This window comes from Pan troglodytes, chromosome 13, assembly GCF_028858775.2.
Source record: "Pan troglodytes isolate AG18354 chromosome 13, NHGRI_mPanTro3-v2.0_pri, whole genome shotgun sequence".
Taxonomy (NCBI): Eukaryota; Metazoa; Chordata; class Mammalia; order Primates; family Hominidae; genus Pan; species Pan troglodytes.
The window spans coordinates 53828640-53842691 of record NC_072411.2 but is presented as its reverse complement, the minus strand read 5'-3'; the positions used below and the strand labels follow the sequence as shown (position 1 = coordinate 53842691).

The window sequence follows — 14052 nt, the reverse complement described above, 5'->3', positions numbered from 1 at the left end:
TCAGTCCTGCACAACAATCACAAGTCTTTCATCGCACCTTCTGATACCAGTCTCATCATCAGTTTATGAAGGGGTTGTGCTTGCAGGTAGCAGGCGATACTTATGTAAGGAAGAGAGCTTGTTTTTAGATAGAGATTTGTTCTTTCAGTTGGTTGAATTTTTTTTTAATTGATTTCTTTATCTTGTCACATTACTTTACTCCCATACCCATGCCCTTTTAGGTGTTCAGATTGATATTAATAAATAATATCTACCTGGAAGTAATAAATTCAGGATCATATTGCATGTTTTTCTTGTTGATTTGTAGTGCAAATAGATGGATATAGGTCCATTAGCATTCAAGATACTAGTTTAGAAAACAGACATGCGTTATATATATTAGTTAGAATGTTAATATCATATTCTCTTTTCTCTTAAAAATTAGTAAATATATTAAAATCGATCAGACCTTTTGGCTTCACAATGTATAGATAGCTCTGATTTTCCAACAATACCATAAGATTCCAATTTCTTGATATTAATAGCCTGTATGTCAAATAAACACATTATAAATTTTACAGATACCAAATTGTATAATCACTAATAATTTTTTTGTAATTATTTTAGTTTGTAATAGTTGTTGTGGACAGTACAGACAGAGAGAGGATTTCTGTAACTAGAGAAGAACTCTATAAAATGTTAGCACATGAGGTAAGTAAGTAGTCTTTTTACATTAGATATGGGGAAGGGTATGGGAATCGATATTTTGTTTTCTAGTTTCTCATGAGGGTGCTATCAATTTCAAATTTTTAAAAATAATTAGTTATTTGCTGGCCACACTGCTCAATTACTCTGACATCTCCCAGTTTGGAAGTGTATCCAGAAGCAGCAGAAAGATTATGGAGTAAGTTACAGAACTTTATTTCGCTTATCCTAGATACATTTGGTTTCACAATTTTCCTGGGCAAAAGTAATTTCTATAAGTGGCTTTCATTTTGCATTTTGAATAGATTAATTATACAGAGGATTATCATTGGAAATGAGATTTTAAAGTACCTGGGTGCTTAGCAATTCTTGATTGTTACTCAGCAGACTAATATTTAAATGTAATTGCTGTTAGGTTTCTCTGATATTGTCTCTTTGACTAAACAAAACTAGATGACTAGCCACATTTTCTTAGTCCTTGAAAAATAACCTGCCAGGCACAGTGGCTCACTCCTGTAATCACAGCACTTTAGGAGACTGAGGTGGGGGGATCGCTTGAGCCCAAGAGTTCAAGACCAGCTGAGCAACATGGCAAGACCCCGTCTCTACGAAAAATAAGCAAAATTAGCCAGGTGTGGTGGCATGCACCTGTAGTCCCAGCTACTCGTGAGACTGAGGCGAGTAGATCGCTTGAGCCCAGGAGGTCAAGGCTGCAGTGAGCTGTTCTTGCCACTGCACTTCAGCCTGAGTGACAGAGTGAGACCTTGTCTCAAAAAATAAAATTAAAAATAAATAAGTAGAAATAAAAATAGATTTAAAAATTAAAATTTTTTAAATAGAAAAATATTACGGTAACATAAATTTAAAAAACTGAATAATATAGTCAACTTGATAACTATAACATTATACTGTTTATATAGTATTTAGTAAAATTGATTATTTTTGGATATCTTATTGCAGATGCTACTTTCTCAACTCATTTATAGATAGGAATAGAAAAGTTAATATTTAGATATATAGAGTTTTTTATTTCAGTGGAATTTTTTGCAAAACTTAGGAAAACAGGGATATCTTTGTAGTGAAGTTTTATGTTAATTTTGTTATTGATTTGATGATTTGCTTTTGAGATTTGCTTTAAGAATTTTGTGTATTTCAGGCAACCTTTCAGGGCTTTAGGGAACCTAAGCTAGTAAAGTAGTTTTGTAAATTGAGGTTCCTCATTTCCTTATGACCACCAAGATGCACCTTTTCCTATTTTGGACTCTTAATTCCGGCAGCTGTGTTTAAACCTCCTGGAGATTTACAGAAATACGTCTTGCCATTCTGTGTTCATTCGCCAGATTCATTGCTAGTTGGGATACAAGCAATAAGCCGTAAAAGAGGCAGAAGACAAAGGTTTTTTTTTGTTTTTGTTTTTTTCTTTCCAAATTCCTATTTTGCAAAAATGCAGCATTTTTCAGTTTATTCCAAAGGGTGGTTTTATGAAGACTTTGGAAAAAGAAAAACTGATACAAATGTTATTTGTCTCTGAGCTATATCTTTTACTTTGTTAACAGGTAGTCTCCCTATCTGATTTTTACTCTAATTGGCCAATATGCAGCAGGATCAGTATATGAAGAGCCCAGTAGTAGGGTTCAAAGTCTTTGATTTTTACTAGCTGGGGGCATTAACTTACATAGGTCACTTAACATTATCTGTTATGGGTGACTACACTGGGGCCCAGAAAGGTTATGTGACTTGACTAGCTTTTTAAGAGCCAGGTTTTGAACTTGAGTATTCTCATTCAGACTCTTTATTAGCAGAAGTAAAAAGAAGACATAAGTAGGGCCTAGTTGGAAAGTGAAAGGAGACTGAATGAGGAGATGACCAGAGAAGAAAGGAATTACAGATGAAGTTGGGAGTTTGAGCAAGCTACTCAGTAGGGTCAAGAAGAGCCAAACAGGCAAAGTTCTGCAGAGAGACAAATGGATCAAAGAGTGAGAATGTGTGAGTGAAAAATAAATGTAGACATGATGTTAGTTGGATGTTTCTTACATACTACATAGATCAACAAAGTCTTATTGTCATCACTGATAATGACTCTTTACATTATTACAAAATACAAAACTGTAAAAATTTTAAAATAATTTTCAAAGTTTTATCATAAATGAAGTATACAACTTTAGAACTCATTAATTTTAAAATGGTTCCAAACACCAAAGTCTGAAATTTTATTCAGAATGACTCAACTTCTAGGAGTTACCTTCACAAATGAAGTTTTTTTGTTGTTGTTGTTGTTTTGATACAGAGTCTCACTCTGTTGCCCAGGCTGGAGTGCAGTGGCACCATATCGGCTCACTGCAACCTCCATCTTCTGGGTTCAAGCAATTCTCCTGCCTCAGCCTCCAGAGTAGCTGAGATTACAGGCGCCCACCACCACGCCCAGCTAATTTTTTTATATTTTTAGTAGAGACGGGGTTTTACCATGTTGGCCAGGCTGGTCTCGAACTCCTGACCTCAGGTGATCTGCCCGCCTCAGCCTCCCAAAGTGCTGGGATTACAGGCGTGAGCACCCAGTCCCCAAATGAAGTTTTAAGAAACAAATTGACAACTATCTATGGTATATAGAAGATGCTAAGTAAATGTGTCTTGCAATTGCTGTTATTCATCTCCTTGATAAAACTAAAATATATCTTAGACTAGAAATTTGTAGCAGAAGTGGTTTTAAAGTGTTTGAAATGGTTTATGTACAAAAGATCACCATTGTTCACCTTATACTTTGACCTCTTGTTAAGTCACGTTGATGAACAGCCTTAATTTAATATATCTATTTTCTACTGTTCTAATATATACATATTTGGTTTTGAGGTTATATAATAAAAAGCCAATGAAGATTTTCTTCTCTTTCTAAATATGTAAAAATTGATAAAATAACTTCTTAAAAGTCAAGAACTCTAAATTAAAGTTTGAACCTTTTAGATCTAGAAAAACTGATTTAAGGTATTTGGAGACCTTTTATTAAATGGCTTTGTTTTTTGTGTTTTTCAATTTTCAGTTCAGGGGCTTCTACAAATAATTTCATCATTAAGAGTGAATACAGATTACTTATAATAATATAAACCGTGTGTCCTAACTTGTGCCAAGTATTTGTCAGAAGGTTGTTCCTTCAACATGTCAACATTAGCAAACTTGACCTATATAAGACTTCAGCACACACTAGCAAGATGTACTGAAACTGAGAAGATAGGAAGTTAGGAATTAAATCCCATGGAAAGTCCATCTACTTATTGACTCAGCCACATAACAACTATTGATAATGGTTTCTTTGTGTTTTTTTGAGACAGAGTCTCACTCTGTTGCCCAGGCTGGAGTGCAGTGGCGCTATCTTTGCTCGCTGCAACCTCCACCTTTTGGGTTCAAGCTATTCTCATCCCTCAGCCTCCCAAGTAGCTGAGAGTACAGGTGTGCACCACTACACCTTGCTGATTTTTATATTTTCAGTTGAAACGGGGTTTCGCCATGTTGGCCAGGCTGGTTTCAAACTCCTGGCTTCAAGAGATCCACCCACCTCGGCCTTCCAAAGTGCTGGGATTACAGGTGTGAGCCACTGCACCTGGCTGATGAATGGTTTCATTTTCTGTTTAGGAGAAAAGAAAAAATATTTACTGTATATCCTTGATAATGACTATATGTATACAAGTTATACTTTATCTCTTCAAGTTTTTTGCCTTTGATATAGGCAGGTGAACTGAAATATAGGTGAAACTAGTTGAACATGAAATCTTAAAATTGCAAACATTGTAGCAGTATTCCTTTCTGACCATACTTATTGAGATAACTATATAAACTGTGGTAGCATTAATAGCTGCCATCCTGCAGAGGGCACTGTAATTAAAGTCAGTCTTGATTGTTATATAAAATATTTTACATAACTCCTTTAACCAAATAAGAAATACAAATATACTACTAATGTTTTTATTTGCATCAGAAAGAATCATCAAAACTGTATTCTAACAAAAGTCATTTTGTATCTGCTGAAGATTTTATTTATTCAAACACATACACACATTATTGAAACCAAAATATCTCAGTAAAATCCCTAAGAAGACAAATGCCATTCAACAGTTGTGAAAACTTGCAAGTGTGGCACCAAAACCTTAATTTTATATCTCTTAATATGTAACAGGCAGAATTTTATGAGGGTTTCACTTGCTAATTGAGTACATCCTTCATGGATTCTTGGCCCAGTATCCATGTAGGGAATTTAGGGTATTTATTAACACCCTCAAATTGTACATAAACTTAAAAAAATTTTGTGTATATGCATATGTGTGTTTTGGGGGGAAAGATCTGTGATTTTGAACAGATTATCAAGGAAGTCCCTGGCTTTAAAACTGGCAGGTAGAGAGGAGTGGGGCAGGAAGAGACTAAGAACTTTTGGCCTGTTTAGTGAGTAAAACATTATACCAGTTATTTGGAGTGTGCACAATTACATTCGGAAAAGGGTTAATGCAGTAGGTGTCTTGCTCAGATCAGATACTCAGTAAAAGATATGAGGAACAAATTCAGAAAGCTTAAAGAACTTGCCTCTGAGTCATAGCATTGAAGTGATAGAACTTCTAATTGGGGAAACTTGATAAGTTTAATGCCACTCCAAGATGGCCGTATTACATATTCAAATCTAAGAAAATTTCATATACAGCGACAGAAATTAGGGTGAATAGGATTGGTTTAGGATAGAACTTCAACTGAGAATTAAGCCCTAAGGTTTTAAGGCATACATTGTAATGAATTCATTTATTTCCTATGCAGCTAGAAGGTACTAGCTGTGTACATTATTGGGAGATTTGCAATGTAGTCACTCATCGTTTTCTTTGGAGCTTAATTCTCTTGTGGAATCCTGATTGGGAAAGGCTGGTTTAGGAGGTTGGAGGGAAGGAAATACATGCAAGAGAAATGATTTGAACAACATAGAGATGGCAGTGCCCAAAACTGTTTAGAGAGCAGTAGGATAGGTTGCTAATTACAGCAGAGTACTTATATAGGAGTGATGTGAGGTAAAGCAGAAAAGTATAGGCAAGATAAAATTTTGGAGAGCTCTCAAGTATTAGGCTAAAAGGTAGTTCTTAGCCATTTAAGCCTAATTTTGGATTTAGGGGGTGGGTGGTATATATACTGGGAAACATGACTGTTAAATACAGCACTTAGGACCATAAAAAATTGTTGTCTGAGACTATAAGAAATATGTAAACACATACAAGTATAAAAAATGTGTTATCAGCCTAGGCACTGAGATGCTTTTATGTCACATAGTTGAGAAATTCTTGTTTACTAAGATTGTGAAAAAGATGCTGTTAATTAAGTTGAAAAATACGTGGAAAATGTATTGGCCTTTACAGTTTTATTTGCTTTAATAGGACCTAAGAAAAGCTGGATTGCTGATTTTTGCTAATAAACAAGATGTTAAAGAATGCATGACTGTAGCAGAAATCTCCCAGTTTTTGAAGCTAACTTCTATTAAAGATCACCAGTGGCATATCCAGGCATGCTGTGCTCTAACTGGCGAGGGGTAAGACGTCTTCCTCTTAAATGTTATCGAACATTTATTTTGCTTAGTAACATGTATATCTTCTTTAAACTCCTAAATATTTAAGGCTATTGTGTATAAAACATCGTAAGGGACAGACGTAAGCTGTAGTTCATGTCTATAATCAGAGATTTTTTAGGGTGGTTCTGTAAATAGTAAAACAATATAAATATAATACACATAAACCTACTGAACATGGAAGCATGTAGCTGTTATAATTGCTATAGGAGCTCAGAGAAATGGGAGTATCAGTGAGAGCTGGAGAAGTTAGGAAATACATTTTACGATGATGGTGGAACTGAAGACCTGACACGTGCCGAGCATGTCCTATGTCTGGAGTGTTTTCCATATAGTGCTTCATTTAATCCCCATAACAGTCCTACAGAGTAATTGTTTTTAAGTGATATTTTCTGCATAAAGAAGCTCAAATCAAAGAGAATTCATGTCTGAGACTACTTTGGGGTTATTTACTGTTGGAACTGATGCACTTAAACAAAAGAAGGATTGGGGGAATTGGAGAGAGTGTAGCAATGATGGTCCTTGGTTCTGGAATGATAGGTGTTGGAAGAGAAGTGTGTGCCTATAGTAGAAATTTGCCCTGTCTAGCACTCAGAGATGAAAGTATTTCAAGAAGGAAGTGGTGTGGTCAGCATTGTCAAATCTAAGGTCAAGGACCAGGAAGATGGAGAGGATGCCATTGAATTAACAACAAATGAATACATTCAACCAGTTTATCAGAACAAATTCTGTGCATTGGGAAAGTGGGCATGAGGTAGTTTAAAGAGGAGGTAGATTTTAGGAAGCAAAAATAGCTTTGTAAACTCTAGAGTGTGACAAGAAGAGGAAGGAAAGATAAAATAGAGGAGGTTGGAAATAGGATAAAAAGCTAAAAGGAGGACCAAACTAAAGTACAATTTTTGTTGCTGTTTTTCCAAAATATGGTGCATCTGTATATATAGTCATGCACCCTATAATGATGTTTTGGTCAGTGATAGACCACATATATGACAGTGGTCCCATAAAATTAAAATACTATATGTTTACAATAACTGTTCTATTTTTAGATATGTTTCAGTACAAAAGTTCTTACTATTGGGTTATGGTTACCTACAGAATTTAGTACAGTAACATGCTGTATAGGTGTGTAGCCTGGGAGCAACAGGTTGTATAGCACAGAGCCTAGGTGCATACTAGGCTATACCATCTAGGTTTGTGTAAGTACACTCTATGATGTTCACACAATGATGACATCACCTGACACATTTCTCAGAATGTATCCCTGTCATTAAATGATGCATGATTGCATTTAAAAGCAGAGGAAAAAAGAAATAAGTGATGAATTCTAAATAGAGGTCTTAAGTTTGGGGTTGAGGTTCTTGAAGTGTTAGGAAAGGACAAAAGCATGGGGTATAGATGAATTAGCTGAAGTGGGAGAAATTGTTTTCCTTTCAAGACCACGATGGAGGGTGAACCAAATATAATGAATTATTGAAGCCAAATCTTAATAGAAGGCACTATTACTGACATTTGGAAGAGCATAGTTAGAACCTTAAAAAAGGTTTTTTAATTAAAAAAAAAACTGTTCATTAAAAAAATCACAGATAATACCAATTATGCATGTACATTTCAGTAAAAATATGTTAAGTGTTTCTTTGTCAAATAGTCTAATATATATATCTTTGTCAAGCAAAAGCATGGATTTATAATATTTGGCAATAAAGACACGTCATCTAGGATTGACATAAGATTTAATTTATATACTTTGATAATTGTATGGAAAATGTATCATTAGTATAGATATTAACTCAATTTCATTTTAAAAAGAGGTAAAGCAATTTTGTTTTAAAAATAGGAAAGTAATAGATGAGTTTGGTTTTGAGAGAAATGTTCTGTTTTTCTTTTATAGTTCACCTACCTTGATCTAAATTATTGGTTTTAGTATTGATTAGCGTTTTGATTCAGTGGATTGGAGACCACAAACTTCAGTGTGTGGCTTCATTTGACTCCTCCTTTTCCCATTTGCTAACATTGCCAACCCTGGGTTTCCTCTGTAACATTGGAAGGATTCTGATCTCAGTGTTGTAAAGATTAATTAAGAGAATGGATATTAAGTCAGTTTCTAGTTTGCTATTAGGTAACTACTGTTCATTTATCAGTTTGGAGTTAATCTCTTCATCTATTATTTTTGTGTACTGTTTCCTATCAGTAGTTTAAAAGTAATGAATCTAGTCACAGGAGAAAAGTATGGGACAACCACCCCAAAACAACCATTTATTTACCTCATTGCCATCTTTTTTCTATTTGTGTCTTCTTTTACGTTATTAGACTCATACTTAACAAAAATCTGAATTGAAAAAAATTTAATATTGTAACATAGTTTTTTATGTCTGCAAAAGCTTGTCATAGATAATAGTTAATACTTATAACAGTTCTTCATTTTATTGTAACTTAATGTGTACAACCATTTCTCTCTTGCTCAACTTTTAGTTTCTTTTCCCACAGTGAACATCGTTTTCTATATTTTGGGTTATGTTCAATTACCACTTGTTCAGTGATAACTGATGTTACTGATAAGAAATTTTATTGCCTTCAAAAGTTTTACATACTTACATTTTATAATATTTATATAACATATTATGTGTATACTTTGTTTTAATAACTACAATATATATTTTGTTGAATATCCTGCCATTTTTCATTTATATCATGAGCATTTTATCCTATTATAAAATGGTTTTATTTCCTCCATTTCCTGGTGATGAGAATTATGAAATCATTTTTTAAAGGAAAATTTTAAATATTTCATCATACAAATGTCTTGTAATTTATTTTTTTCTGTATTTTTAGACAAAAATTATTTTCCTATTAAAAGTACTTTAATGAACAGTTTTGTATGTAAGTCTATGTTTATGTCTGATTTTCTTTTTTGGGATACATTTCTAGAAGTAGAAAAAAGGATGCAGAGTATTGATATTTTAAATATTTTTGATACGTATTGCCAGATATATTTTTGACATATGTTGCTTTCTGTGGGCACTCATTGTATAATTATAAAGCTTTTTTAAAGTGTCAGACAGCGTTCTGGGCGCTAGAGATATAACTGAACCAAAAGAGCACAGATGTATTAGCTGGGTGTGGTGGCACACGCCTGTAGTCCCTGCTGCTGGGGAAGCTGAGGTGGGGAGATCGCTTGAGCCCAGGAGGTCACGGCTGCCATTGATTGTGCCATTGCACTCCAACCTGGGTGACAGAGTGAGACCCTGTCTAAAAAAGAGGAAAGACAAAAAAAGCACAGATGTATTGTGTATGAGAATATGGCTTCACTGCAGCAGCCCAAGCACTGAATATTATTGATTTTTAAATCTTTGTTATTTAGCTAAATGAAAAATGCTGTCTTTTAGTTTGCTGTTCCTAGTTTGCTGCTCATAGCTTCTTAGTTCAGAATTTAATGAAATGATTTTGTTTTCTTTATAGATTGTGCCAAGGACTTGAATGGATGATGTCACGACTTAAGATTAGATGATCTCTACTGACCTCTTCTCATAGATTTTGTATAAATGAAGTGCTGGACTTTACCTGAAAGCTGCAAAAATTAATGGTTTAGATATATTTATAATAAACTGATTTAAACTTTTTCTATAAGAAGAAAAATTAAGACCACTTATTTGAAAACAAAGATGAAGTCTCACCTTCCAGTTTGCTTTCTCATTAGTTTTTTCCAAAGTAAGTTATTGAAGCTGTGATTGACATTTTTCTCATAATGAATCCTCTCAGGACATTGTGTAGCCTATGGTAAGTACAAAGGGAGAGGAAGACATTTTGAATTTTAAGAGCTTTATTATCAGTTTAACCCTCCCTAGTTGAATGTTATTTTCTTCTTGTTCCATTAAGTCAAAATACAAATCAGCACAGATATTCGAATGTTTCCAATATTTTAAAATGTAATGTTACTTACGAAAAGTATTTTGCTTAAGGTTGTGTGTCTATTGTGTATATACCTCAAGTTCAAGTTAATGGCATTGATTTATGTTCCAGACAAAAATAACACAAATAATAATATCCTTTGTTATAACCACAATGAGATAAGTATTGGCATTAGTGTTCAGTGCCATTTTATACTTTCTCTCTGTGTTCTCTGTATTGTACTAACCAACCTCCCAAATCGCTGAGCTGCTCGTTTAAAAAAAAGGAAAAGGAAAAAGCATGACATTGTGTATCGATTTGTTGTTGTTGACCAAAATCACACACATGGAAACATGTAATTCAACAGAGTGGGAAAGCTAGCAGATTCTTGGCTTAGTATTACTAATAGGCAGGATTGTACAATGAGCAACTATCAGATTATTCCTTTCAGTGGTTCTTATGGCATCTAAATTACTGAATAAATTATTAATCCATTAATCAGTGAATCAAATTATGATTAAAATTATCAAATGAATGCTCAGCATTAATTGAAAACCGTTCTGTGAAACATGTCTACCCAGAAATGTAGCATTCTATAAATGCTATTAAACAACTTAGCTATATTATTTTTAAGTATTAAATTATATGTCAAGCAGTTAAAGTGAATTTCAGAGTAAAAGTAAGGCATGTTTCTGAGCAACACTGATAATTTCTTAATTTGCAAATTTCTTCTTATTTTGGTACTTGGAATATAGTGTGAGATTTTTTATTTCTAAATTTTGTTGTATCTTCTATTACATAAATGCATTGACAATTATAAAATGCAAGTGTTTTTTGAATGATTTTAAGAATTTGGCTTAAAAATTGATTGATACAATGTATTATTTGTACTAAGAAGTAACTTGACCCAAAACACCTTTTATGTTTGCTTAGGGTATATTTTTTCAGTGTCTGAAAGTCAAAGGTATTCCTGTCACAACTGTAAACAAACTTATCCTAAATGTGTTAAAACATATTCTTGGGTACTCTATTTATGTATCTTTCATGCCTTGAAAATCTGAAGGTTAATCCAAACTCACATGTTTTAGCATATTTGAGAAAAAAAAACTACCTTCAATATCAGCCTTTTAAATTTCATGAAGATTTTGGTGAGGAATAATAGTATATACTTTAAGTATTGACAAAACTTTGAAAGTTTCTTTCTTTAAAATGGGAAATACTCAATATCTAAATCCAGGTCAGGCATGGGAGATCAGTATTTAACATTGGATGTTTTATGTTTTATATTTATAATGTTCAAAATGCAAGCATAACATTTAATATTTGTCCACATGGTTTTACAAAAGTAAATCTTAAATTACTAAGCTTTTCCCATATGTTCTCATACTTTCTCAAATCACTATAAAGAATTACTTGTTATCTATTAAAAATCTCCTTTACCCAAATCTGTATTATGGTTTCGCCAGACAAATATTATGTGATGTAGCGCAGAAAATCCACACCTTTTGTCCTTTTTATTTTTTAATTTGAATAATCATGTGCTTAGTCCCTTGGATTACTGCCACATCAGTTTAACACGATATCAGCACATTCCCTTGTCATCATCAAGGTGTTGGCTCAGATTTATTCTTAATTGGATGTTTAAAGCCTGTACTACCTTGTTACAGTTGGTTTAGTGTAGTGGATTATTGACATGACATCATGAGAAGATGTGTAATTTTATACCACATTTATAAAACATGATTTTGTTTTCTACCTTTCAAGGTAAACATTAAAAATAAGGTGGTACTTGTGTACTTGTACATAAAACCAAAATTATAGTTGGGAAAAAAATAAATTTATATATGAAAATGTCAAAATCATTTTAAAAGTATTATTTTCAAATAAGATGGAGAAGCTGGTGAAAAGTCATATTGGCAATTTGTATGTAGTTTAAGTGGAATTAAGCAGAGGGAGATGCTTTTGGGTTTTTAATATGCCACTTCTGAGTGAAAACATCTCGTGGAGTCATTGTGTTCAGCTCTGAGAAGAACAAAGATTCATAGTTCTGTACATGTGGCTGGATTTAAATATCCTGTTTTTGATACTAATTTTGAAAGTCATGTAACTTCTTTTGATATCTGGGCAAAAGTAACCATATGGTATAAGCATTTGAATATGTTTAATTTTATCATAATAGCATCTGTAAAAGTACATCTTACACATTATATAGAGGGTTCTTGTTTGAAATTTTCAGTTCTCTTTATCTTCCCAGTACGTCTTGGTCCTCATAATGGGCAAAGGATACAACGAAGGCAGGTTGTATAGGGGTTATAGTGGGGAAGTGGATAGGGGATTCATTTTCTTATATGACATTTTGCCTTAAGAATATAAAAGTGCTTTAGCACTGATGGCTGGCATTTTTAATATAGGCAGTGAAAGTGACTTTAGAAGCATGGGATGAAATAGAGGGAAGAAGAGTTTTTATTTTCTGGCCTTTAAAAAGTGCCTAGTAGGTCATTTGAGACCCAGAGAAATGCACAGAGCTTGAGCAAAGGCATGAAGTCCCTGACATTGTTTTCCTTTTTGTCTCAGCATATAGTATTAAGACGCCTAGAAATAGGACTCTATTGTCCCCTCTTGTATAGGCACCTTACATTTCTTGCTGTCACTACAGCAACCACATACAGTACAGACAACCTCCAAACCTCTTTACATTAGTGTAAACAGAAAATCTATAGACAACTTTCTAGTTTTCTCTGGAGGCATTTTTGGGAATGTACGTGTAATAGGCTCTGCTTTGTATACAGGAGATAATACCACATCATCGGTTATCTCCAAACTCCAGTCTTCTCTCAACTGCCCAGTTGTATCTTGTCATCAATCACTTTTTCAAGGCTGGGTAGAGACAAGTTTCTCCTCGTAACTTTGACCTCTCCCACTCTCCAAATGTAATCTGGACCTCATTGCTTTCAAGGTCAGCTTCCCCGTAGCTCAGGTATCCTTTGCTCTCCTGTATCTTCATTTACTATTAGTGAAGAGATCTCTGTCCTGGAGGTTATTCTAAACTTTCTTTGTAACTATTATTATAGACAATGGTTTCCAAACCAGTAGTTTCTATGTAGCTTTTCTAGTTCCTTGCTATCTTCTCACCACTGGCTTGAGGTAGTGATTTGGACTTTGCTCATTAGAGAGCATTATCAGAGATGTGGAGTCCATCAGAAGACCAGCTTGCAGTGTGTATAGCGTATAGATGCCAATATTAGAATTCTTTAAATTACATTTAACATTTTCATGCTTCTTAATTTAACTTCACATGTTGGGAAGTAGATTCAGAAAGATAGGAGAAATACCCAGACTCTGCCACTTCCATGAGCTACTAGTTAGGCATGGGCAGGATTAAGTTTTATGTGTATTATCTTCCCACTACCAAGAATGGTTATGTTTCACAGAATACCAGTTCAGTTTGATTTGGAAAAAGATGCCAAACCAAATTTATATGTAATCTATAACCTAAGGGCATTCTTGAAACTATTGCCCACATCCCATTTTTTTTTCATGTTTACTTACAAAACAGAGATAAACATTAGATGTCTAAAGGAGTTAGTAATGAAAAGCCTATCCTTAAAAAATAAACCTGTTGAAATGGGCTTTAAAGACATCGAAATAATCACTTGTCATGCATTGACTGTAAATGCAGATAGAGAAATATGTCTTTGAAGCTCCACTTACACAAAAATAAAACTTGTATATCATGCTCCCTCAAAGAATGTGTGATAGATTATTTTAAGACCATGATAATAGAGTAAAAAGGAAAGAAAGCCAGAAATTACAATTTTGGATGCTAAAAAGTAACTTTCTAGTTAACCCTAAAGTCCTGTCAAATTGTGAAGAAATGTTCCAGGATACACTTGGATTAG

At 33.9% G+C, this 14052-nt stretch overlaps 1 protein-coding gene across 11 annotated transcripts in view; it reads left to right on the top strand.

The window, feature by feature from the left end:
- The window catches only part of ARL5A (ADP ribosylation factor like GTPase 5A), an 87983-nt gene that overhangs the window by 15600 nt on the left and 58331 nt on the right, over window positions 1-14052 (top strand). For 5 of the 11 annotated variants that reach the window (XR_010150087.1, XR_010150090.1, XR_010150086.1 and 2 more), the window contains exons 4-6: window positions 607-690; window positions 6081-6232; window positions 9725-10042. Coding sequence is in view for 2 of the 11 variants with exons in the window: in XM_001136344.7 (XP_001136344.3) it covers window positions 607-690; window positions 6081-6232; window positions 9725-9773 (285 nt within the window). In the remaining 9 variants the exon portion in view is untranslated. Of the gene's footprint in view, window positions 1-606; window positions 691-6080; window positions 6233-9724; window positions 13769-14052 lie in introns of those variants that run through there. The other 6 variants (XR_010150092.1, XR_010150089.1, XR_010150088.1 and 3 more) reach the window with 2 other exon arrangements.